The 26,654-nt window shown below is 42.6% G+C and overlaps 1 protein-coding gene across 2 annotated transcripts in view; it reads right to left on the reverse strand.

The window, feature by feature from the left end:
* Positions 1 to 26,654, reverse strand: part of OPCML (opioid binding protein/cell adhesion molecule like) — a 401,977-nt gene that overhangs the window by 18,570 nt on the left and 356,753 nt on the right. For both annotated transcript variants that reach the window (XM_032229651.1, XM_032229650.1), the window contains one exon: positions 252 to 386. In XM_032229651.1, coding sequence (XP_032085542.1) covers positions 252 to 386 — 135 coding nt within the window. The remainder of the gene's footprint in view (positions 1 to 251; positions 387 to 26,654) is intronic.

The raw sequence follows: 26,654 nt of genomic DNA on the forward strand, positions 1-26,654 counted from the left end.
AGTGGTATATAACTCTAAGTGCCATTGCAATTGCTATAGTTTGAGTAGCATTTCTTACCGCAGTGTTTCTCCACCTTGGTAGCTTGAAGATGGGAGGACTTGGAAGTCCACACATCTTCACATGGCCAAAGTTGAGAAACACTGCCTTACCCAAATCATTGTAAACAGCATAAAGATACCCATGCACCACACTTGAAAATGCCCTTTAGAAAACCCATGGCTCTGTGAAAAATGCGTGGAGGTTCACTTACAATTGACAGTGACCTTTACCCTCCGAATATCAGGCGCTGCCACATCATTGACCGCAGTGCATTCATATTCACCAGATTGTTCTCTCGTGATGCCCGTGATTTCCAAGTACTCATCATCACTTATAAATCCCTGACCTAGAACCGAGAAGGGAAAGAACATAGAGAAGATTTTAAAGATATTGAGACTTTGCAAAAAGTGCAGAGAAGAGCAACTAAGATGATCAAAGGCCAGGAGAATGAGACATACGATGAACGGCTGCAGGATTTTGGGTCTGGCTAGAGAAGAGAAGAATTAGGGGTGACATGATAGCTGTATTTCAGTATTTGAGGGGCTGCCATAAAGAAGAGGGGGTCAAAAAAATCTTTTCTTTCACATGGGGATTATATAAAGGTATACTGTTACCAAATAGATAATTAAGAATGTAGGACCCGGATATCTGCGAGACCGTCTTCTGCCGCATACCTCCCAACGGCCGATAAGATCACACAGGGTGGGCCTTCTCCAGGTGCCATTGACCAGACAATGTCGCCTGGCGGCTCCCCGGGGGAGGGCCTTCTCTGTAGCCGCTCCAACCCTATGGAACAATCTACCCCCAGAGATCCGGATCCTTCCCACTCTCACGGCCTTCCGAAAGGCTACCAAAACCTGGCTATTCCGGCAGGCCTGGGGCTGTTGACCTCATGAATGAGGTCCAGCCCCGCCTAGATTGAGTGCATGAAGTGATTTTTTAATCTGTTTTTTTCTCTATTTTTTAATTCTTTATTCTTTTTTTAAAAAAATGTATTTCTGTAAGCCACCCGGAGTCCTCCGGGATTGGGCGGCCTATAAATTTATTAAATACTTAAATACTTAACTATGATTTATTGGAAAAAAAATAATACTAATCGTACTTGAACATATACTGTACAATGAAAGTGAGGCATTTAGTTATACTAGATGAAAAATCTGAGATGGTAAATGTTATCGAGAATATGGATGTTAAAACACCTTTAACCAAACAACATGCTGTATGTGATGATGCTTTTTTTTTTTTTTTTTTTATGTATGTGTTGTCTGTGTAATAAAAAAAATTATATATAAAAAAAGAAGAGGGGTCAGATATTTTCCAAAGCACCAGAGGGCAGGACACACGAAACAATGGATGGAAACTAATCAAAGAGAGATGCAACTTGGAATTAAGGAGAGACTTCCTAACAGTGAGGACAATTAACCAGTGGAACAGAAGTTGTCTTCAGAAATTGAGGGTGCTCCATCACTGGAGGTTTTTAAAAAGAGACTGAAAGTCACGTCTGAAATGGTATAGGGCAGTGTTTCTCAACCTTGGCGACTTTAAGTCCTGTGGACTTCAACTCCCAGAATTCCCCAGCCAGCTTGGAATTCTGGGAGTTGAAGTCCACAGGTCTTAAAGTTGCCAAGGTTGAGAAACACTGGTATAGGTTCTCCTACTTGAGCAAGGGGCTGGACTAGAAGATCTCCAAGGTCCCTTCCAGCTCTTTTCTATTCTGATCTTCTAAAAACGATTGCTTCGAGTCCAGGTCTCTTCCACTTTTGCAGCCAGAACAGTTTGTTTTAAAACACTCCAGGCTCACCTTTTTTCCTTTTGCACATCAGTGTATAACTAGCCATTTCTACGACGACAAATCTATCTAATTGACAGAACCAAAGTCAAAGTTACATTTCATCAGAAGCACAAAATCCCCCACGATATCCAAATGAAAAAAAATGTGCTTAAATATATTCTCCTCTTTGAATAAAATGATCGATTTAACCATTTCTGCTTTATCTTCCTTGCCATGGAAATAGTACATATTTCTATTTGCACCTAACAATCTCTGGGAACTTTCACCGTTTATATTAACAAGATTCATTGTATTCTTTCAAATTCTTCAACCTTACAGGGAAAAAACAATACTATTTTTGTACTGTGCTAAAGAGAATCAGAAGTCAGCACCTTTTTTATTTTTTTCCCTTGTATCTTACATTTGCTTTTCCCCTCTCTTTTTTCTTCCTCCAATTTCCCATTTCTACTTTTCTTCCTATCTTCCTATCTTCCTCCCTCCCTCCCTCCCTCCCTCCTCTCCCTCCCTCCCTCTCTCCCCTCCCTTTCTCTCTCTCTCTCTCTCTCTCTCTCTCTCTCTCTCTCTCTCTCTATCTATCTATCTATCATCTATCTCATTGTCTGTCTGTCTGTCTATAGCTAAAACAACAATAAAAGAGGCTAACTCATCAGAAAGGTGTGTTTTTAGCTAGGGCCAACTGTCAATCATTTCTGGGTGGACTAAATGACATTTCACCGAAGTGGTTCATGGGTAAGATAAATTATTCAGCAAATTCTCTGGAATCAGGAAATGTTTGCTTCTCTCCCCCTCCCCCCCGCCTTCTTGCAATTGCCCCATTATTTTACATTCTCTGCTGCTAGGATGGTCCTGATGCAGATAGAAAGTATGCAAACTTTGAACATATTTGCAAAAAGAAGTCATAAAATATTTTTTTGCTTTTATGGAAAAAGAAATACAGATATTTTCCAGGGAGGCAAAAGGTGACTTTAGAGAAAGCTCAGTTCAAGTTTAGCAAGTGCAGGATATTTAAGATTTATGAAAGATTTAACAGATAATATTGGGAATGGATTTAGAGCTTCCAAACAAATTTTCTCTTGCTGTTTTTGGTTAGTCAAACTCTGCATATTTACTTTTTGGTTTTCCTTTAAAAAAAATATGCATGTATGCTTCTTTAATGTGTGTCAATACTGAAGAATTCAACAAAAATAACTCCTTGTTAGAAAGAAAAGATTCAAATATTTTATTTTATTTTCTTGCTACAACACAACTTCTTCTTGTGCCATATCCACCATCGGATGTTGGCGATCATGTTGGTGATCCTATTTTATCAACGGCAACACAACACCGGAATTATAATGTTTTTTTTTAAAATAAAATAAAATAAACATCTTAATTTTCGTTGCAGCCAAAGGAAACTGCCCTTGCTGATTAACAACCGAATGACCTAAACAACAGCAAGCTGCACTGTGATTATTCTACTGGTTGTGACGGTTAAAACTCACAACTCAAGGTGTTATTTCTGAAAATGAAACAGGTTGCCTTATCCCGAATGACAGTCGATGGAAATGATGCGCCTACCAGACACGCAATGAATTTTCATTTTGTTTTCTTTTACTGCAAGGAATCAACAAAGCGAGTGTTGCATATGCCTGATAGCTAAACACCTAGGAAACTAGAATATTCAGATTCACAAGTTTAATAAGCTGAGCCTGCAAATCTATGTTCTCTGATTCAGCCCTAGGGCAACAGAATGGATTAAATTGTTCCTGTAAGATTGGAGACAGTCTTGGGCAAAATACAGTGTCCCGGACATCTTTTTCTTGTCCCATAGAGACTCTCTGAGATTGTAGTTGTTGGAGGCATCATCTAAACGAGTGTACTTTTGCAATAGATAAGCATTACCTGGAAATAAACCCCCAAGAGCTAAACAATGGATATTCTGGTAACTAGTTTAGTTTATTGTCATTGCACATTGTGCAATGAAATCAAATGCTATCTTCATGTGTACATTTTAACTATAAAATAAAAAAAGAAATATACATCCTCTATAATTGAAATTGAAAACCTGATATTGCATTAGTATTGCACTATGCCAGGGACGTGGTGGCTCAGTGGCTAAGACGCTGAGCTTGTTGATCAGAAAGGTCGGCAGTTTAGCAGTTCAAATCCCTAGGGCTGAGTAATGGAGTGAGCTTCCGTTATTTGTCCCAACCTAGCTTAGCAATAGCAATAGCAGTTAGACTTATATACCGCTTCATAGGGCTTTCAGCCCTCTCTAAGCGGTTTACAGAGTCAGCATATTGCCACCACAGTCTGGGTCCTCATTTCACCCACCTCGGAAGGATGGAAGGCTGAGTCAACCTTGAGCCGGTGAGATTTGAACCGCTAAACTGCAGATAGCAGTCAGCTGAATTGGCCTGCAGTACTGCACTCTAACCACTGCGCCACCTCGGCTTCTGCCAACCTAGCAGTTCGAAAGCATATTAAAAATGCAACTAGAAAAATAGGGACCACCTTTGGTGGGAAGATAACAGTATTCCATGCACCTTTGGTGTTTAGTCATGCTGGCCACATGACCACGGAGACGTCTTTGGACATCGCTGGCTCTTTGTCTTTGAAACGGAAATGAGCACTGCCCCCTAGAGTCGGGAACGACTAGCACATATGTGCTTTACCTTTACCTTTATACCATAGAATTCAATATACTACAGTTACTACCCTGGGATAGAAGCTGTTTTTCAGCCTATTTGTCCTCATTGTTATTATCCTGTACCGTCTGCCAGATGGTAATAGTTCAAAAAAGGGTGTCCAGGATGAGATGGGTCTTTAAGAATGTTTTGAATTTTCTTAAGTCAACGGGACTATAAAGCTGTTCCAGAGAGAGGACAGGGCAACCAATGGTCTTGTGGTCAATGATGTTAACCCTCTGGAGCTCTATCCTATCTGCCACTGTGTAATTGGCAAACAATGCATTACACAAGTGCAGTAAGTTAAAATACCCTCTGTGGTGCAGCGGGAGAAGGTCACCAGCAATTTTTCATTCAGTTGTTGTTTCCTGAGAAGTCTCAGGTAGTACAATCTCTGCTGGGCCCTTTTGACATCAAAAATTTCTAGCATTTGCTTTCTTTCCTTGGCTGTTCTTTGAACAACTCCTTGCAACATTGACCTGTAATCTCCACAGGTTCTCCTGCTGTACCAACACTGGTTAACCAGTCAATTTGCAGCTCTCAGCTCCCAGGAAAAGGCAGGAAACAAAGGCATAAAACTTTGTCCATTCTTCTACAAAAAAGGCTGCCACATGAACAAGGGGTGTGTTACCTCCTGCTGCTCCAAACAGAACACAGTGATTGGAGAGGCAGTTTTTACAACTCTGCTCAACATCATTCCCCGCTGATTCAGACCCATCATCCCACAGAGATTTTGCCAGTAACAAAAGGATGCCGGACCGTAGCTAACACAAGTATTGCTCAGGTGTTACCAATCTGATGTTTCATTCATTCCACCGGTTTGGGTGGGGGAAACACTTCTGTAATATCTGAGCTTATATAGAACTTGAAGTATGGTACAGATTAGGAGAAATCTGGCTCAAAAATAGTCACTGTGAGAGGGACCTTGGAGTCCTAGTGGACGATCATTTAAACACAAGTCAGCCAGTGGTGGGTTTCAATAATTTAACAACCAGTTCTCTGCCATAATGACCAGCTGGGTAGTAATAGCTCGGTAGTCATGTGACAATGTGGCTGTGGCTTATGGTTTATGGTTTATGGTTTATTATTTATAGGCCGCCCTTTTCCCTGAGGGACTCAGGGCGGCTTACAATTTATGGGGAGGGGAATACAAGACAGTAAGACATAAAACAATACGTAAGTAAAAATAGACACAACATTCATTCATCATTCGGGTGGGGACGGATTACAATCTTTATCCCCAGGCCTGAGGGGATAGCCAGGTCTTGAGGGCTGTGTGGAAGGTCTGGACGGTGGTGAGGGTACGAATCTCCACGGGGAGATCGTTCCAAAGGGTCGGAGCTACTACTGAAAAGGCTCTCCTCCGCGTAGTTGCCAGTTGACACTGACTGGCGGATGGAACTCGGAGGAGGCCTAACCTGTGTGATCTAATAGGTCATAAGGAGGTAATTGGCAGGAGGCGGTCTCTCAAGTACTCAGATCCACTACCATGGAGGGCTTTATGGGTGGTAAGTAGCACCTTGAAGCGCACCCGGAGATCAACAGGTAGCCAGCGCAGCTCGCGGTCGAGCTGGGCACTTCGATGTGCACTTCGCCTTAGCTGTTACAATGTAATAGTGGAATCGATGGGCACTTCGCCTTAGCTGTTACAATGTAATAAGGGTTAACCGGAGAAGCAGTTTCTGTAAGCAGGGCAATAAAGATGAGGCTAGAAACAACACCAGAATGTTTCCTTCCTGTCTTCCTTACAGGATTAGCCTGTAAAGTAGGAAAAAAATAAAATAAGATTTCTTCCAACAACTGGTTCTCCGAACTGCTTACAAAGTTACGAACCGGTTCTCCTGAATAGGTGCGAACCGGCTGAATCCCATCACTGAAGTCAGCCATGTGCAGGAGCCACCGAAAAAGGTAATAACAATCCTTGGTTGTATAAACAAGAGGCATAGAATCAAAATCACATGAAGTATTATTACAGCTTTATCAAGCCTTAGTAAGGCCACACTTGAATTACAGTATCCAGTTTTGGTCACCACATTACAAAAAAAACCATGATGAGACTTTATAAAAAGGGCAGAGAAGAGCAGCTAACATGATCCAAGGCTTGGAGACTAAACCATCTGAAGAGCGGCTGCAGATTTTGGGTCTGGCTAGTCTAAAGAAAAGAAGAATTAGAAAAAGAAGAACCATCTCCTGTTGTTTTTTTTTCTTGCGAGCCTCATAAATATTCCTGCTCGTTCTGGAAACGTTAAATATTTCTAGGCAGGGAGAAGTGATTGCACGAAGTGGAGAAGGAGACTTTTTTCTGCCTTGAAGAAAATAAGCAGCAGGACGGGAGATGATAAAGCGATGATGACTCAGAGCAGGAGGGAGAGCGGGAAGGAGCAGTTTGAGTCTGAAACGGTGTAGATGGTAAAATAACAAGGGGTGGAGACACAACCAAGAGGATGAATGCTGGGCCAGCTTTGCAAAGGACCTTCTCTGTAATGATCCAATAATCCTGAGGTCATCGTGGGTCGGCCTTAACCTCCAGCTGATCTCTATAAAAGATAATTGGAAGTGTAAGGAAATAGATTTGACGAGCCGGTGGCAGAAATAAGTAAATAAAAGAGATGGTTTCTTTTTAACATGGAAGGGACCGTGTGGGGAAAAAAAAGATAAGCTCTGCTTGCTCCACTTGTGAGATACTGTAGGTATCTAGAGGGGACACAAATTGTGGCTTCAGAAGGAGGGGATGTGACGGGTAGCAGGCCATCAATCATTGGATGCTGGAATCAGGGCAGCCTATGTATCAGTTGACATGGCAGGTGATGACAATATCAGCTGATTGAAGAGGACCTGTTCAGTGGCCAACTGAATTCTTCCAGTGAAGATGTCTATGGAGATTCTCAGTTATCCAGGTCATGGTTGTCTCAAAGGTGCTTCTTCAGGAGGCAACGGGACTTTCTTGTTTTCACTTTTAAAGACGTTTTGCTTTGCATCCGAGAAGCTTCTTCAGCTCTGACTGAACATTAGAATATTTGAGATGCCCCATGGAGATCTACCTTGGAACCGCTTTCTGCTTGTGTCTTCAAGCAAAACACTCCTTCAAGAAAACATTTATCAGAGCTCCCCAAAGCAATGCAGAATCTCTTGTGATCTTCCTTCAAATTTTCAGGTAACTTCTGCTCAAGGATAAACCTGCGAAATTCACTTTATTTATTTATAAGACTTATATACCGCTTCATAGGGCTTTCAGCCCTCTCTGAGGATTTCAGCTTTGCAAAAATAAGCATTTGCATTTCACTCTTCAAAAGTTATATATTTAATAGCCTGTTGCTTCATTGGTGGCATTCAAATGGATTGGTTCAGAACCATGATCATTATTAGTGGCAACCAAACGCTAGTATGGCCTCTTGAACGCTGTTCCAGGAATGTTGAGATTCCATGGATTGTCCCTCTGAGGCAGAGGTGGTATTCAGCAGGTTCTGACCAATTCTGGAGAGCTGGTAGCAAAACTTTTGAGTCATTCGGAGAACCAGTAAATACCACATCTGACTGGCCCTGCCCCCATCTATTATCTGCCCCCCCACCCCGAGTCCCAGCTGATTTGGAAGGAATGGGGATTTTGCAGTATCCTTCCCCTGGAGTGGGGAGGAAATGGGGATTTTGCAGTATCCTTCCCCTGGAGTGGGGAGGGAATGGAGATTTTGCAGTATCCTTCCCCTGGAATGGGAGGGAATGGAGTTTTCACAGTATCCTTGCTCTGGAGTGGGGAGGGAATGGAGATTTTACAGTATCCTTCCCCTGGAATGGGGAGGGAATTGAGTTTTTACAGTATTCTTCCCCTGGAGTGGGGAGGGAATGGAGATTTTACAGTATCCTTCCCCTGCCACACCCACCAAGCATGCCCACCAAGCCACACCCACAGAACCGGTAGTAAAAAACCCTGAATCCCACCACTTCTCTGAGGTCAGAGATGAGGATAGAACGCAGCTGTGATGGTACAATCTCAGATGTCTTACCCAGAGCAAAACCTGTATCTCCCATAGGATCCACTGAAATTAACTATCATTTAATAGAGGCCATCTGCTCCACTGTGAAACAGTTGAGGAATAACAGACAGACGCAAACCTTTCTGAATAAACCTGGAGGCCCCTTGTACAGCAATCATCTGTACAGCAAAGCACATCTTCACCTTTTTGAGAGGTGTAGTCTAGGATACCCAGTGGCAAAATGATAACCGTAATAAACCTGTTGCTTTATTTTGATGGGATGTCAGGCCCAACCTAAGAATGACATACAACAGTCCAGCCAAGTTCAATTTTTTCTTTGCTTCCACCAAATAGACAGAATCATGTTAGGCTAAACCTTACATTATTTTCACCCTAACAGACAGACCTTGGGATATTCCAAGGAGTGGCTATTTTTATTTTTTTATTATTATTTAATTTATTTTTTTATTGAGAGGATCAAATTATTCTCCAAAGCACCATAGGGCAGGACAAGAAAGAGGTTGGAAACTAATCAGCAAGCAATCTGGAATTAAGGAGAAATGTCCTAACAGTGATGGCAATTAACCAGTGGAGCAGCTTGCCTCCAGAAATTGTGGGTGCTCCATCATTGGAAAGCGACTTATCTGAGATGGGATAGGATCCCCTGCTTGAGCAGAAGGGCTGGACTAGAAGTTCTCCAAGGTCCCTTCCAGCTCTATCCTGCTCTTTGTTTAAAAAAAATAATTGTTATTAAACTTATTGGTATCATTAATATCATTAATATTTTCATAAGCTTTATAGAATGTAATAATATTCACACACACACACCACACACACACACACACACACTGTTATTGTATTTATTGTAGATAATGCTTAATTCTTATACTGTAGTTTGTGTCTATCATCCAGCCATTTATACCATCTACACCTTATAATACTCCGATTCTTCTCTATCTTTCAATTCCATGGTCAATCTATCCATCTCTGCACACTGAAGTACCTTTCTTACTACCATTGCATCTGAAGGGATAATATTCAGTTTCCAATTTTGCAGCTCTGTTCTATTCTATTCTGCTCTGCTCTGCTCTGCTCCGCTCCGCTCCATTCCATTCCATTCCATTCCGTTCCGTTCCGTTCTATTCTATTCTATTCTATTCTATTCTATTCCTCTGTCTCCTATCCAGCTTTTTATTGTGTTGCCTGGTGTCTCTCCCCTCTGATTGGCATATGCTCCCTCCCTGGGGAACAGCTGTTTCGCTGTAGTCCATCACACCATTTCCCCCTCACATGTAATAAATGCAAACAATTGGATTGTGCTGAAACCTTCTGATTTCCAAAACAGCAGCTTAGGATCAAAATTGTATTGGCTTGCACCACAGGAGAACCTTTCATTTTCTGCTTGGTCTAAGTGGGAAACACTCACAGACACAGAGGGAGCTTAGGGGAGATTCTGCCCTTTCATTAATGTAACTTCCATACAAGATATGAACTCGTTCTAGGGCTGGGCACCAACAGTGCTGACACCAGCCAGAGCGTAGAAAACTCTAAGAAGTACCATGGTGGTGCAGTGGTTAGGATGCAGTACTGCAGGCTATTTCTGATTACTGCTGGCTGCCTGCAGTTTGGCAGTTGAATGTTCAATGCTCAAAGTTGACTCAGCCTTCCATCCTTCTGAGGTGGGTAAAATGAGGACCCAGATGTTGGGGGCAAATATGCTGACTCTGTAAATGGCTTAGATTACAGATCACAGTGTGCAATCACTGTGAAGTGGTATATGTGCTATTTATTTCCTTCCTTCCCTTCACAGTGGTTAGAATGCAATCTGCAATTTGGCAGTTCAAATCTCACCAGGCTCAAAGTTGACTCAGCCTTCCATCCTTCTGAAGTCAGTAAAATTAGGACCTCCTCTCCCCCCCGCCCACTCCAATACTACCATCTAGCACTGATGTTACTTACTTGGGTCATGAAACATCTGCAAGACAGATGAAACATCTGCAGGAAGTCAACCCCATAATCTCCTCTTCCTCCCTTACAAAGTGCCTATATTATCACCTTTGGAGGAATCAACTGTATCAATTTCTCCTGCTAAGATGGACTCGGGTACAAGATCAGATAGGAAGAGAGTTAATGAAGACTTTGATTTTTCCAGAGGGAAGAGAATCCATGTGGACCAGTCCTTTCTGCTCCTCTGGCAGAGGAAGCTGTGTCCTTTGAGTAGGACAAGGATTGCAGCAAAGGCATTAACACCCTCCGCCTTCAAAAAAAAAAAAAAAAGAGCACTGCGGTAAGTCCTGCAGTGGCGAGGACACCAATTCCTTCTCCCACCAACCCTGCAGCTTCCAAAAGAGAATTTTTGACACAGCGGGATTATTTATCTGGCTTTGCATTAGGGCTAGTGATGCTGTTAAACTAATTAACGGCGTTCGTTAATATCTTTAAATTACCTGGGATGGCTCCCAGGCAAAAACAACCTCGTCGCAACGGCAATGGGCCTGGGCCCATCTGCCTTGGCAACTGACACGATGTTCATTTCACAGTTCATTAGAAGACTCCAGAGCGATTCTCTCCCCAAACTGCCATCTCCTCTGAAAGAACAGTCCTTGCTTTCTATTGGAGATAGATTATCGATTCGGAAGACTGTTTCATCTGTTCTCATTTCATTCTGCCCTTCGTATGAAGCTCTGAAGGCCCTAACGTGGGATCCTTTCTCAGGGTGGGCTTCAAAATTTTTTAGCAAAGGGTTCTCTGCCGGACCCTTACTACTCTCCCGGCCTTCCGTAAAGCTACTAAGTCCTGGCTGTTCTGGCAGGCCTGGGGCTCTTGAAGTATCCAGCCCCACTTTAATTGTGAATGTTGTTGTATTTTAAATCGTTGTTCTGTCTTAATCCCCCTTCCCTTTTTATTGTAAGCCGCCCCAAGTCCTTCGGAAGTGGGCGGCATACAAAACCAATAACTAAACTAAACTAAACTGGTTGCTGGGTGGGCGTGGCCATGGTGGGTGTGGCCTAGTCCGCCTCCTGCATCACAGCAGGGGGGACATTTTTGCTCTCCCCAGGCTCCGGAGGCTTTCCTCGAGCCTCTGGGAGGATGAAAATGGCCTTCCCCAGGCTCCGAAGGCCCTCTGGAGGCTGGAAACTGGCCCATTTCTGGCCTTCCTGAACTTCCAGTACACCCATTTTTCACCCACCCTGAACCTCTGCATGTGCCCTGCACTTACTTGCATCAAAAATAGGCCATGTGGGGACTCCTGGGAGTGTAGGGGAAGGGTGGGCATGGCTTGGTGGTGGTGGGGGTCATGTGACTGGGTGGGCTTGGCCAACTTTCCCCCCCCACACACACTTTTTAAAGCATTTTTTTCCTGCCCGTTCAGGCAAATAGGCAAAAAAAAAGCTTTAAAAAGTGTTGGTGGGGGAAGCTTCCGATGATCGCGAGGCTGACTGCTGAGCCGCACAATCCTCGGAAACTGTTTTTTTTTTAACTACCGGTTCACAGAATCGTCCCCACCAGTTCAGCCAAACCGGGCCGAACCGGGAGGATTTCACTCCTGATTCCTTCCCTCTTTTGCACCCCACCTTGTAAGAGGCAAAGACAATTGAGACAAAAGGACCCAGGCCTGTGCACTTAACAAATCAGAAGGCAATTCATCTCCCAGAGAAAACAAGCAATGTTTACATTATTAAGTCAATCAGAGGCAGAAAGAAAGGAGCCCATTTCCATCAATTATTACTGAGCTGAACCTAATTTTTCAGTCACTGCCGATTGGTAAGTGGCAGCTTCTTTGAAGCCAAAAAAATCTTTCATCATCGTATTTACTAATCAGATATTAACTTCTTTGGAATTACAAATGACATTGTAGAAAGAAAGTTAACACGGGAGCAGAGACACAAGTGTGTAGAGAGACAAAGTTAAGACGGGAGCAAGACACAAGTGAAAGATGTGAAGAGTCTAATCACAACATTGTCGTTGTTGTTCAGTTGTTAAGACTCAACACTTTGTGACCTTGTGGTCCAAAGCACACCAGGCCCCTTTCTCCTCCATTGTCTTGCATTGTTAAACACAACATATTGTTTTTTAAGAGCATGAATCCACCAGGGTGTTATCAGCTATTCTAATCCTTGCCACTGCCATGAATGTCACAGACTCATGGAGGGGATTAATGTTTGCTAAGTGCTAAATGATATTTTTGGGGTGTGAAAAGACATTCCTACATAAGAAAATCAAATTTGGTAATAAAGGAAACTACACATTTTGCATAAGACCCAAAACCATCATCCAGATTGATTTGCCCAAAATGAAATGTATCTATTGTTGGAACAACGTTTATTACTGCCTGAAAACTGCACAAAAGCTACATCCATACGATTTTGTCAATTAAATCCCAAGTCTGCAAATTCCAGATCCATTAACTCGAGTATTCCCCATATTTCACAACTGCCAGTTTGGCGTAGTAGAATGGAACAGAATGTTATATGTTCAGTGACCAGTGCAAAAACTGAAGCGAGAAAGAGAGTTGAGGAACTATAGCAGTGATGGCAACCTTTTTTTTCCTCGGACGCCGAATGCAGGCCAACACCCATAATGCAATGCCCCCTGCAAGGCCCCACCCCTGCACATGCGCACGCAACCCTCTGTGCTCCCCCATCCCTGCACATGCACATGTGACCCAGGGGTGGATTCCTGCCAGTTCTAAGCTCTTCTATAGAAGAGGTTCCACAAATCTACTGTGCCGTTTAGAACCGGTTCCAGCTCCCTCCCCCCCCGTCTGCACATCATTAAGATGAAGAGCGAGAGGAGGAATTCTGGGAGTTGAAGTCCACAAGTCTTAAAGCTGTCAAGTTTGAACACCCCTGGGGTTTTTTTTCTAAAGAGTTAGTGGTGCAAGGGTCTTGTAACTTGACAGCTTTAAGACTTGTGTGTTTTAAATGCCAGAGTTTCTGAGCCAACATTTTGGTTGCTAAGCAAGAGCGTTGTTAAGTGAGTTTCACCACATTTTATAAGTTGGCCATGCCCACCCAGTCACATGACTGCCAAGCTACTCCCACTCGGTCACATGCGCACACTTCTACCCGGTCACATGGCCAGCAAGCCAATCCCACAAAGCAGGCCACACCTACAGAAGAGGTTGTGAAATTTTTGAAACCCACCACTGATGTGACCCCCCCATGTTGGTCCTAGCAGGCCTCCCTGAAGCCTGCTGGGACCAAAAATGGGGACTCTCCCCCAAACTCCGCGCATGCACATGCCCTCCCCTACATGCACGGATGCCTCCCAGCAGAGACCCCAAAACCAGGTGGCCGGCAGGAGGCACATACGCATGCATAGAATGTGTCTTGGGCAAAGGGTTGCCTGCCTGCAGAGATGGCAGAGGTGCCATAAGTTCACCATCATGGAACTATAGCAGGATGTAGTGGCTACTAAAACATAAAAAAACCAGCGAACACCCCATTCAAACCAACATCAAACTATGCATTCTGAGTTATTCTGGGTCTGTCTCTCAAGAACTTCTGATCAGTCTCCATCTCAATTCAGCTGTCTTCATGGGAAGATGCTACAATCAGCTGCTAGAAAGGAAGCTTTAAATCTAACAAATTGTCAGGCTTGGAAACCATCTTTGTATAGGGCCTCAAACCTACCACATATCCAGATATATTCTACTGTGGGAAACTGTGTATGTGGGGGGGGGGGGATTGTATGGATCATGGGAGATATGTAGCCAAAATAACATTCCTTCTCAGAGAGCCAAGGTTGTTTTGCCCCTGCACCTAGACTGATGTGGATGGGAGGATCAGTGGCTGATTGGGCCATGTGATGGACATGTGGGTGCTGGACTTTCAACTGGGTGGGGGAAATCTGGAAGCTTTCAGATTCGGGTTTTCCCAGATGTGCCAATACGGCTTCTTTAATGCATTTGAACTTTGAGAAATCTCTAGCCTCGGATTCTTATTTGATTGAGGATGCTATTTGGAACCCTGACACAAATAATAAATCTTCTACCTAGTATTAATCAAAATCTGGATTCCTTACTTTTCCTAACACTTAGGAGATCATGGGTTGAGAGAAGCAAAAACCTATTTATTTATTTTCTGCTTACATGCTAAAGTTCTTTGTTCCAATTCTTGTTTCCTCTAGATTAGGGGGAGTGAGTAGGGATTTGTGTCTGAAATTCTGGAGAGTCTATGACTATCAGTTTTGAGGCCATTAGGCTTGAGGCTCCAATGTATTGGTGCATTTACAGGCCACTTTCAATGTTCCCAAGTACTAATGGGAACAGAGTAATCCTTGTACCAGTTTCTTTCCAACTCTCCAAGCAGACAAGCTTAAATTTCAGATCATTAGTCACTCAGGAGTTCTCTCTCCTCAATGGAAAGCAAGCAGTCCTCTCTCTTTCTCTCTCTCTTTGTTGAAGTCTCAACCTGTCCTCATCTTTCATCACAATTCATTGAGCAAATCATTATCAGCAGCCAAGGCTTTGTGCCAACCCAATGAGATGCATGAGTGATTCCATGCTGAGCCACGAAGATTGATATTCCACCAGAAACACCTGAAGTAACTCTGAAGATGGATTATTCATCAGCATCTTCAGCTCCTGCAACGTGCATACAGATTATGGAGATATAGGCCACCAGAAGATCTTGGTGAAGGAGAGAGGCTCCAGATGGAAAAAAATCACAGAAATACAAGATAGTCACACAACAGTCAAACGGGGACCCACCTAATCTTAGATGGTCACATGGAGACCTCACTCCCTTCTTTTTACCCAAGATCCTTTAATTCACTTTCCTTCACCTAATTTGCTTTTGGTTTTTCGGTATTTCATCTGTGATGGAAACATTTAATCATGAGAATTGGAGGTGGGGGGAGATATCCAGTCACATTTTTTTCTTGCTTCTGGGTTATTCTACCAATAGATTTGACTAGTTTTCCTTCATAGTTATAATTACCACCACAAGCCAAGTGTTTCCATCTTCTCCTTACTATTAGAAGCTTATCTATATGTAAATGAAGGTGGGCATGTGACAGGAGTATCTGAAGAAAGTAATAAAAAACAATATAGTGGTCATACAGGCACAATGAGCCGAGGTGGCGCAGTGGTTAGGGTGCAGTACTGCAGGGCACTTCAGCTGACTGTTATCTGCAGTTCAGCGGTTCAAATCTCACCAGCTCAAGGTTGACTCAGCCTTCCATCCTTCCGAGGTGGATGAAATGAGGAGCCAGACTGTGGGGGCGATATGCTGACTCTGTAAACCGCTTAGAGAGGGCTGAATGCCCTATGAAGCGGTATATAAGTCTAACTGCTATTGCTATTGCTACAATGAAAGTGCTGCCGGTTTTTAGGTGTATTGTGTGGGGAGACCTATAGAAGATGGGCTACGTTTCAATCAGTCCGTTGCAGCCACCATCTTGATTTTTGGCAATACTCCACAGATGGCCCTAGAATGTGGTTTACCATACTAGTTACTAGTTTACAAACAAGCTCCACTTCCTACTAGCACTGATGATGTTAGCTAGTTTGGGTACTGAAACATGTGCAAGAAAATAACCAAGCTCAGAGAGCAACAAGGGCCCCTCATTTCAACCCCAAGGTACAAATATTCTCTTCTATCAAAAACAAAATTTAATTTCAGCATTTCCCATTGTCTCTAGTTTGATCCTGACCGGCTCAAAGTTGACTTAACTTTCCGTCCTCCCAAGGATGGTAAAATGAGGACCCAGATTATTGAGGGAGCAATATGCTGACTCTGTAAAACCAATTAGAGAGGGCTATAATGCACCGTGAAGCGGTATACAAATCTAAGTGCTATTGCTATAGGCCAGCAATCATGTAATTGCCCAATTATTGGACTCCAATGTAGTAGATCTGTTTTTAATTTTTTAAACAAGATGGAAACTGATTCACATGGAAAAGATCTCAATGTCAAATGAATCTGACTAATGAACCCAATCAAATCAGAACTGTGAGACTTGGCTCCTTCTCAAAGGACTTCTTTATTAAATACATCATATCTGCACAGCTTCAATGGAAAACCAACTCTAAACATCTCCTGCCATTTCAGTGTTATTAAACTAAGAAGTAACTCCATTCCCACGTGTCACAGGTCACGTTGGCCAATTGGGTTAATTGGCAGACTCTCCAGGCACTCATTCCCCAACCTTATCTGTTGCCAGTAGAGATGACCTTTGTTCTCACGAGAAAAATCTCAGTTGTGTTTATTTAGTAAGACACGCCAACCTCCTTCCCCTCTTCCCTTTCTGTGTGGGAACTGAGGGACAGGGAAATGGATGCTGCCAGGTCAACACTCAAATTAAATTCTTAGTCTATCACAGCTGCCAGAATACTTGACCAAAACCTGTGACGATCAACCTCAGTCAATAGATCTATAGAATGTATATACCGGTATAAATATGTAACTATATGTTCCTGTGTAATTTCTCATATATCAGTTATTCTTGTTGTTATCGTATTTGTGTTTGTTTCCTGTGATTTTTTTTTCAAATATTCCCTGCAGAAAGCATTCACTTATCCAAAAATTTACACATATATTTTTTTTGTCCTTTTTGACTCCCCAGTACAAAAGCACAATGGGAAAAAAATGAACTTATCTTTCAAAAGCTCCATTCTTCTGCAATTACTTAAACAAATAAAAGTTGACTCAGAGTACCTTTTTTTAAGAAGGTCAGCCATGCTCCCAAACTGTGAACTGCCATTTGTAAAGAAAGAGAATAATCAGAAACAACGGACTGTAGATCCCATTATAGAAGCGAAAAGAAAGAAGGCTAAGTGATTAAAATATCTCTACAAGCACATAGTCATTATCAGTCATTAACATTTATTTTGGGCCTGAATTTTCTGCCTTCTTTTTTTTTAACCCCTCACAAGGTCTACCGTACTTTTATTAAAAGTAGTAACCAGTTATGTTGTCAGGTTAAAATGATTGGTTTTCTCAATAGGGTTTCATATTTCCAAATAATCCAGAAAAGTTATACAGCTGGTCCTCTGTTCTGACCCCCCCCCTTCTCCATCGAGGAACGAAAGCCAAACAGACGTACAAAAGAATGTTTTAATCAGTCCAAGCTCTCGTTGGCTGCAAGCCCAAAATAAACTAATAGATAATCACTCTGGCAAAAAGTCCTATAAACAAACACAGCACTGCAAACAGGCTTCTTCCAGCAGACCTACTTCTCCAAGTTGGTTTCTCTGAATCATGAACATGAATGAGAACGTTGACTCCTGCAATCAGGGCGTGGCACAAACAATCTCTCTTATACTCAGGAGAGGATCTTAATCAGCATCAGCTAAACACAATCATCTCCTACAATTATGCAGTTGTTCCTTCCGGCGAGTAACCCTTTGATGGGGTGCATCCTGAAACAACTCACAAGTGTTTTCCTGAACACTCCCTCTGATCCAAAGCTCTGCCGCCCCTGGTGGCCAACCAGTCTCTCCTCGCCCTGCTCGGAGTCAACACCCTGTCCAGGGTCCTCCACCTCCTCCAAGGACGACTCATAAGACCCCTCGCTGTTGGAGTCTGGCAGCAGTTCCAATGGCTCCTGCCAGGCCACAACAGTCCTCAATATATGTGTACAGGTTATGTATAATATTGTTTGTTTAGTGACTGAAAAAAGTGACTTGTGACTGTTTTTCACACTTACAACTGTTGCCATGTCCCCATGGTCAAGTGATCAAAATTTAGTCACTTAGCAACAGACTATACACACACACACACCACACACACGCACACGCACACACACACACTCCAGATTATCCTGTGTAAGAATCTTACACGGGAAAAGACCCGAATACCATTTTCAAAGGAAAAGAGAACCTGTTCACTCTCTGTAGGCAGCATTACCGGTTTGGTAGATCCGGTCTGAACTGGTAGGAACCCACCACTGGTATCAACCCAGATGGAGTTTTTAATGGGCCAAATCAAAAGTCAAGCCACTGTTGGGTTGAATTCTACTCCCAGGGACGTGGCTAAAATATGGGAGGATTTTGCTATGCTGGGAAGTCATTTCATTGTCCATCCATCATAGGTCATTAATTGATATACTTTGTCCCCACCCCATATCATGGACACTCTTGATAGTATCTTAAGGCATTGAATGAAAGAGGGAAGGGGAAAGCAAAGTGTCCAGGTTCCAAGTAGCATCCAAAAGTAAACCATAGTCCAAGGCAAAGTATTGCTCAAAGTTCCAATTTATTAAGAGAGCCATGTTGGCACATCTGGGAAAACCCGAATCTGAAACTTTCCAGGTTTTCCCCACCCAGTTGAAAGTGTAGAGGTGTAGAGGTGCAGAGACAAAAGATGACTTTGGCTTCCTAGAAAGAATTTTGTTGTGGTAACTGTTCTGATCCCCTCCTCCGTCCAGTAACAAAAGCTGAGACAAGCGTAAAATGGAACATCCTTTAATAACAAGCCAAATAAACAAACAGATAAGGACCTTGGCAGCAAGTCCGACAAACCTTGGCAGCAATTCAGACTAACTCTGGCAGCAATCCAGCCTGCCAAGTTCATTTTTCTTTAGTCCAAGCATTGACTTCTGCAAGAAGGGTGTGGCACAAGCAGTCTCTTTTATAGTTTGGAGAGGAGCTTAATGACCATCATCTGAGCATAATTACCTCCTGTAATCACGTAGTTGTTCTTGATGCCGAGTAGCCCTTTGATGGCGTGCATCCCGGAACAACTCACTGTTGGTTTCTGGATCATTCTCTCTTGTCTCCTCCCCACTGATCCAAGGCTCAGGTGCCACCTGGTGGCCAACCAGTCTCTCTGCGCCCTGTTCGGAGTCGGAACCCTGTCCAGGGTCCTCCACATCCTCCAGGGCCAACTCATAGGGCCCCTCACTGTTGGGGTCTGGTGGCAGCTCCAATGGCTCCTGCCGGGCCACAACAGGTAACATAATACGTGACTCCTTACAATCTCCCCCCCGCCAATCTTCCCCAATAGAAAATGCATAGTAGAATAATAGAAAGTGTGGCAGGCCAAAGACCCAAAAGAAAAGATGGCTGCAGGCCTGACGCAAAGAGATAGAAGGGGGGGAAAATCCCTAACAATTTAAGAAGAATTGAATCTGAGCCTTCAGTCCATTACATTTCTCACTTTGAAACTGCCTAATTATCATAGAACCAGATCTCTATTTAGCATTTTTCTATCTCTTCTGATTTGCCAAGATCTCCTACAAGGAATAGAAGTGTCTTTGTGAGTTAGAGTAATCAAGAGTCGGATGCCATTTCTATGCCAGCAAAATTGGTCGTGCATTTCCCCCTTTCAGCTGTTACATATAATCTCGTATAAGTTTTATGTTACTGTCTGTTTTATTACTTGCCTGTATAGTATTATTGTCTCAGACATCTACTTCTTGTCGGCTATTTCAAGTTACTGACCTTTGGCCATAATAAAGATTCACTCCTTCATCCCTTGCCTCAAAATCTCTCCCTCTTTTTTTTTAAATCATACACTCTAGTAGCAAACCTGGATGGTAAGGGCTAAAAGAATTGGAGCCAGGTGGAAAATACATTTTGTTGAAGAATGACTTCTAACATTTATCCCCCCATTCCATTGAAGAATAAATTGGATTCTATATATTCTTACTAGGAAAATAATTCCAAATGAAGTCTCAATTAATTGCATCGATGACATTCAAAAGGGGCAGCGATTGCCACTATGCAGAGAAGCACAATACTTTCCTGAGATGCTCTTATTGAAAAAGGAGGAAATTAGATGGATGAAGAAAGGGGAGAACTCTTAATGTGATGCTAGAAATAGATTTATCTGGATTCAGGCTTAGATTCATCAGATTTCAGATGGGAATTGTTCTTAGCTAAATGTCAAGCTTTTTTTTTTGCCTAGTTGGACATGTTTGTCATTTTACTTTTCTCCTGCAGTCATACTTTTCAAATCACAGGACTCTTTTACTTGTAAATTCTTAGAAGACCTTGATGAAAGATTATTCTCATCACAGCTAGCCAATATTCAAAAGCTAACAATCCTTTATCATCATCATTTAATGACTCCATAATCCCTTGCAAGGTGGAGTCTGGGCACGGAATGGAGCTAGCATAGACTTTAATGGCCAGATGCCCTTCCTGTCACCAATGCGGAGTTTTGTTCAGCATATATTCTCATTGTGCCCAGAAAGAGAAATATCTGTATTTACCTAGGATTGAACTCACAGCCTCCTGATTGTGAGCTGAGAGCTTCGCCTCTAGGCCACTGCACCTGTCTTCAATATTTCCTGATGTGTTCTATGCAATTATTTGGAAATAATGTGGCCAAAGATGTTCTGGAGCATGGAGAAGCACGAAAAGGCTGTATATCTACATCCCTTTAAAGCAGCTGCTGCATCTTTCTATGGAGTATTGAGGATTATAGAGTCTGCCATTTCACTCCACTAGCTCTGCAACATCTTTTTGGAACTAAACATTTCCTCATCGCACCAATCTAATCGCTCCTATGCAAACATTGTTCAGGATGCAATATAAATGAACCAAGCAGATCAAAGAAAATGTTCTTTAGTCATTTTGTTCCCTTTCGGTATTTAGATTAGTCATTCTTCCAGAACTACCAGAGATCCCAGGTTTTAAAAAGGGTGGTTTCTTAGTTATAATAATTGGCCCAATCCGTGTTGCACGCTTGGTTCCTGTCTGCTTCTTCTGCCTGAATGTTCTTTCCAAGGAAGCATGATGACAAGACATAAAGAATCAATATCTGAAGCTATGCCACTGATCCTAGCAAAAGATGACTCACGTCAAATGATGAATCTTATTAGAACAATTAATCAATGGAACAACTTGCATTCAGAAGTTGTGAATGCTCCAACACTGGAGGTTTTTAAGAAGAGATTGGATAACCATTTGTCTGAAGTGGTGTAGGGTTTCCTGCCTTGGCAGAAGGCTAGACTCGAAGACCCTCAAGGTCCCTTTCCAACTCTGTTATTCTGTTCTGTTCGGTTCTATTTCCTCGGAATGGAAGTTCTGGAGCTTTTATGATGTAGATTAAAAGTTAAGTAACAGAAGAGGTAACTAGAAGTGGGACAGTGAGGAGAATCTCAGAGGGTTTACACCAACATTTTATTAAGCAGAGTAAATCTTCCCAATATGAGGAGAGGAGATATGTTTAAAATGGATACATGGGCCTCCCACCAGCTAAATATCCCCATTTAATGCATTTCAATTAGTAGCACAGGAACTACTTTTGAACTGAAGTGATTTATTTTCACAGCGTTTGATTAAAAACTATTTCAAATGAGGGTTATAACGCGATGCCTTTTTCTTCTTAAAAAGAAAAAAACCCGCAAACATTCATGCCTTACTACCCTATTCTGCTGTAGCCATTTTTAGGGATCTGCAGAATTCATCTTCTTTTAATTTCTGCCAATATTTTCCCACTTTCTACCGAGAGGATGGCGGATACTCTCAGGACTCAGGCTCCAGAAAGGGGAAATGTGCTATTTTTGGGCCAAGCACTTCTGAATCCCTCCTGACAGGTCACATGCGCTGCAAACATGCACAGACCGTTTGAAATCATTACTGAACATTACGTGTGCAATTGGCTTAATTGCACTTCATGTTCTCTATTCAGCATCATCCCCTCCACCAAAGCCGTATAAATTAATGCAGAGCTGAATCACCACTGCAAGCACAAATGGCTTAATTCCACAGCCGCTTGGATAATTAACGCCCCGTTTTGTTTGAGGTTCTGATGAGAATCTTCTCAAACCTGCTGGTTGTTCAAGACACTTAATTGCACAGGAAATATGAGCCCCCTCTCCCTCCCCTTCCTCCCAATATTGGATGGCCGTGGACAATTATAATATCCTACGTGACGAAAAAGCACAGCAGTCAAAAATTGCACAGATACACATACGCATTTCCCTAGAGAAATATGTGCACATCTTTTGTTGTGGCGGTGCCTTGACTGAACAGGTGTAGAGTTTTCCCACAAAGATAAAACTTTTATTGGCAAACTCAGAATTGAAATGGAACTCTTGAGTTTAGAAAATCAAGATACTATTTATGGGAAATTCATGTTCCTCTATCTAAATAATGCGGTGGCTCAGTGGCTAAGACACTGAGCTTGTCGATCAGAATGGTCAGCAGTTCAGCGGTTTAAATCCCTAGCGCCATGTAATGGAGTGAGCTCCCGTTACTTGTCCCAGCTTCTGCCAACCTAGCAGGTTAAAAACATATAAAAATGCAAGTAGAAAAATAGGAACCACCTTTGGTGGGAAGGGAACAGCGTTCTGTGTGCCTTCGGCATTTAGTCATGCCGGCCACATGACCACAGAGACGTCTTCGGACAGCACTGGCTCTTCGGCTTTGAAACGGAGATGAGCACCACCCTCTAGAGTCAGGAACAACTAGCACATATGTGCAAGGGGAACCTTTGCCTTTATTATTGGAAAATTCATGGTCCTCTATTTAAAAGAAAAACTTCCGCTTTTTTACCTGCAATCTACAATAGTCCACAAATATTGGCATCAACATTTAGACTTTGTTCTTATTCATTTGGAGACATCCACATTCTAGTGAACTCAATTTGGGTTCGAAATCTATTTCAACACTTGGCTACCAGTTGTTTTCAGTGTCAATTAATGGCTTTCCTTTTTGGGAGAAAGGAAGGAAGGAAGGGAAGGAAGGAAGGAAGGAAGGAAGGAAGGAAGGAAGCAAAGGCCTTGCGGTACGAGAAGGCCGATAAGAATATTTTTTACCTCACAATTTTGAAACTAAATTAATAATAACACAACAACACAACAACACACTCCGCCGTTGCCGGTCCCAAGCCCGGATGAGAAAGGAGGAGGGTTGGGGTCAGGTTGGCAACTGGCCCCATAAAAAAAACCCGCCAACCCATACAATATGGTGAAAGAAACAAATAAAAAATTTATACCGCATCGGTCATTGGTTAACAAGGGCCGCGGCAGATGTTGGGGTCCCTGGACATCCGTCAACAAGTGGGCTACAAGTGGACCAGCCAACAAAACGCACCAGACATCACACTGGTTGAGAAAAATAAGGTCACAATCATAGACATCGCAATACCAGGTGATAGCAGGGTCACCGAGAAGGAACATGAAAAAATCGCAAAATACCAGGACTTAAAAATCGAAATTCAAGACTATGGCACAAACCAGCAGTGGTAATTCCAGTGGTAATTGGCACACTCGGTGCTATTCCAAAAGCACTGGAATTACATTTAAAACAGTTAAGAATTGACAAAATCACCATCAGTCAAATGCAAAAAGCCGCACTGCTTGGATCTGCACGCATATTACGAAAATACGTTACGACGTCCTAAGCCCCTGGGTGGGGCCCGACTAGTAACCAATGCCAAATCCGGCGAAACAACAGGCCGCTGTGATACAATTGATAATAATAATATAATATAATAATAATAATAATAATATAATAATAATAATAATAATAATAAAATAATTGAGTAGGCCCACTTTAAAGACTTTCCGATTAGCCAACTTGAGATACTGGGCCTATTGTTGCTACAAGGAGGAGATTATTTTCTCAGCCTGCCACAAGTTGATAACAATTTCATCCACTACTAGCCGGAAAGCTTATTGATAAAAGAAGAGGCAGAAATAGCACAAGGAACCAGAATGCGCCTGATTCTGGGAGCACTGGTTTTCTGATCAATTCTGCAAGATGATTTTTAAGGTCCTTTAGAGCCACTTCAGGCGAGGAAGTGGGGAGAAAAAAACACAAGAAAATATCAATTTGCTGTCCGGCAATTTGGGATAAGGGACGTGGCGGCTCAGTGGCTGAGCTTGTCGATCAGAAGATCGGCAGTTCAGTGGTTTGAATCCCTAGTGCGTCGTAACAGAGCGAGCTCCCGTTACTTGTCCCAGCTTCTGCCAGCCTAGCAGTTCGAAAGCAGTGTTTTGTGTGTGCCTTCGGCATTTAGTTATGCCGGCCACATGACCACAGAGACGTCTTTGGTGAGCGCTGGTTCTTTGGCTTAGAAACAGAGATGAGCACTGCCCCATAGAGTCAGGAATGACTAGCACATATGTGTGAGGGAAACCTTTGCCTATGGATTAAGGAACATGGATCTCCATAGAAAATAACATTTTCATAAACATTTCCCTTGTTACCGACCAGGTTCTCTGTCCCTCAGGATGTTAATTGATTGTTTAGATTTAAAAAAGAGAGAGAGAGGAAAAATTGTGAGAAGCAGGTCCTCCAGAGAACGTTGTGCCAGTCTCCTGCATTCTTGTTAAGATGAAAAATGATTCTGAATCTTCGATAGGCCCTGAGAGAATTCTTTGAAAATAAAGAGGGTAGATGAGAAAAGATGATGAGCTGCTTTGTTTAGAAGCGGTCCTGTCTCCCTAGAACCTGATGGTGAACCTATGACACGAATGCCACAGGTGGCACTTAGAGCCATATTTGCCAGCACGGCAGCCCTAAACTCCGGGGCACATGTGTGCGCCAGCCAGATGATTTTTGGCCTTCCGGAGGGCTTGGGGAAGCCGTTTTCACCCTCCCAAGGCTTCTGGAAAGCCTCCAGAGCCTGGGGAAGGTGAAAAACAGCCCAACGGCCCAACCGGAAGTTTGGGAACAAGTTCCAGAGTGGTGAGAAAGACACTGGAAACATGGAAGCTGATTGGAAAGATGGTTTGATGGAGCAGAACCATCAAGCACATGGTCCTGAATGCAGCTGACTGATTGGATCTCCTTGCAGTCCAAGGGACTCGCAGAAGTCTTCTCCAGCACCATAGTTCAAAGGCCTCTTATTCTTTGGCGCTCAGCCTTCCTTATAGTATACAATTATATGTAATTGTTAGCATAATCCCCAATCGTGACCCGTCAAAACCGCGCTCGACTAAACCGCGCCCGATTAAACCGCGTCGCTGACGTCATCAACAGGGCGACAACAGCCAGCGCGGAGAAAGAAGGGCGCTTTAAATAGCGCTTTGAAAGCAAGCCGATTCAACTTAAGGTAAGGGTTAGGTTTATGGTTAGGTTTAGGTTTAGGTTTAGGGTTAGGTTAAGGGTTAGGATTAGGTTTAGGGTTAGGTTAAGGGTTAGGTTTAGGGTTAGGTTAAGGGTTAGGTTTAGGGTTAGGTTAAGGGTTAGGGTTAGGTTTAGGTTTAGGGTTAGGTTAAGGGTTAGGATTAGGTTTAGGTTAGTTAAGGGTTAGGTTTAGGGTTAGGTTAAGGGTTAGGTTTAGGGTTAGGTTTAGGATTAGGTTTAGGGGGTTAGGTTTAGTTTAGGGTTAATTTTAGGTTTAGGGTTTACAGCGTGCTTCTGTCTCCTCGCTGTTGTCGCCCTGTTGATGACGTCAGCGACGCAGTTTAGTCGAGCGCAGTTTTGTGGTGGAACCATCCCCAATATACTTTTCTCCCCAATTATTGGTTCTCATCCCCATCTTCTTGACCAATGCAGGCTATTAGCTCTGTTTTCTTAAGGCAGATGGTCACAACCGTCTGTGCAGCCTGGAAGGCAATTTTTTTGTATTCAGAAACTTCATACAGTAATATTAAGATGGGTTTTTTTTCATGGATTCAACCTAGCTGGTATTTAGCTATCCTTGAAATATTACACCCTGAATGAATTTGCTTTACTATAGAAGAAATAAGACACTATTGTTCTGAAATGATTCTAGAGATAAAAATTCAGGAGGGGGAAAAAAACCATTCCCCCCTTTAAAAATTCAGACCCAATTCCATCTATAAAAAAACTTCCAAGGACTTTTTGAGGGACAACATTGGATAACAAAGCCCATTTAAATCCCCTTTGGTAAAAGGCCTAATGTTGAAAAAAGAGCCTCCCTTGGTGATATTTATGTAATCCAAGGCAACAAAGATGCCTGTTTGTATAATTCAGCAAGACTATAATTCAACAGGGAAAAAAAGGTAAAAGAGAATGACAAAGTTTTTGGGGTTTTTTTGGGTTGGAAACTAGGTCAAAGCTTTCAGGATGACAAACCTCAATTCCAGCTCTCAAAGTAGCAACTGGAGGCTCACCCTGCAGAATTACCTTGACTTTCAAGATTCAAAGATGATTTTTAGTAAAAGGAAACATTGGCTAAGCTCCATTAAAAACAAAAAACCTGATGATTTTGGTCTCGTTAAAAAAGGTCACGTTTTTGGAAAATAAGATTTAATGGACGGATCGCTGTCTCAACCTCAAAAAATATACTGTGGAAGTGCAAAAGAGGAAGAAA

The sequence above is a fragment of the Thamnophis elegans genome, chromosome 13, assembly GCF_009769535.1.
Source record: "Thamnophis elegans isolate rThaEle1 chromosome 13, rThaEle1.pri, whole genome shotgun sequence".
Lineage (NCBI taxonomy): Eukaryota > Metazoa > Chordata > Lepidosauria > Squamata > Colubridae > Thamnophis > Thamnophis elegans.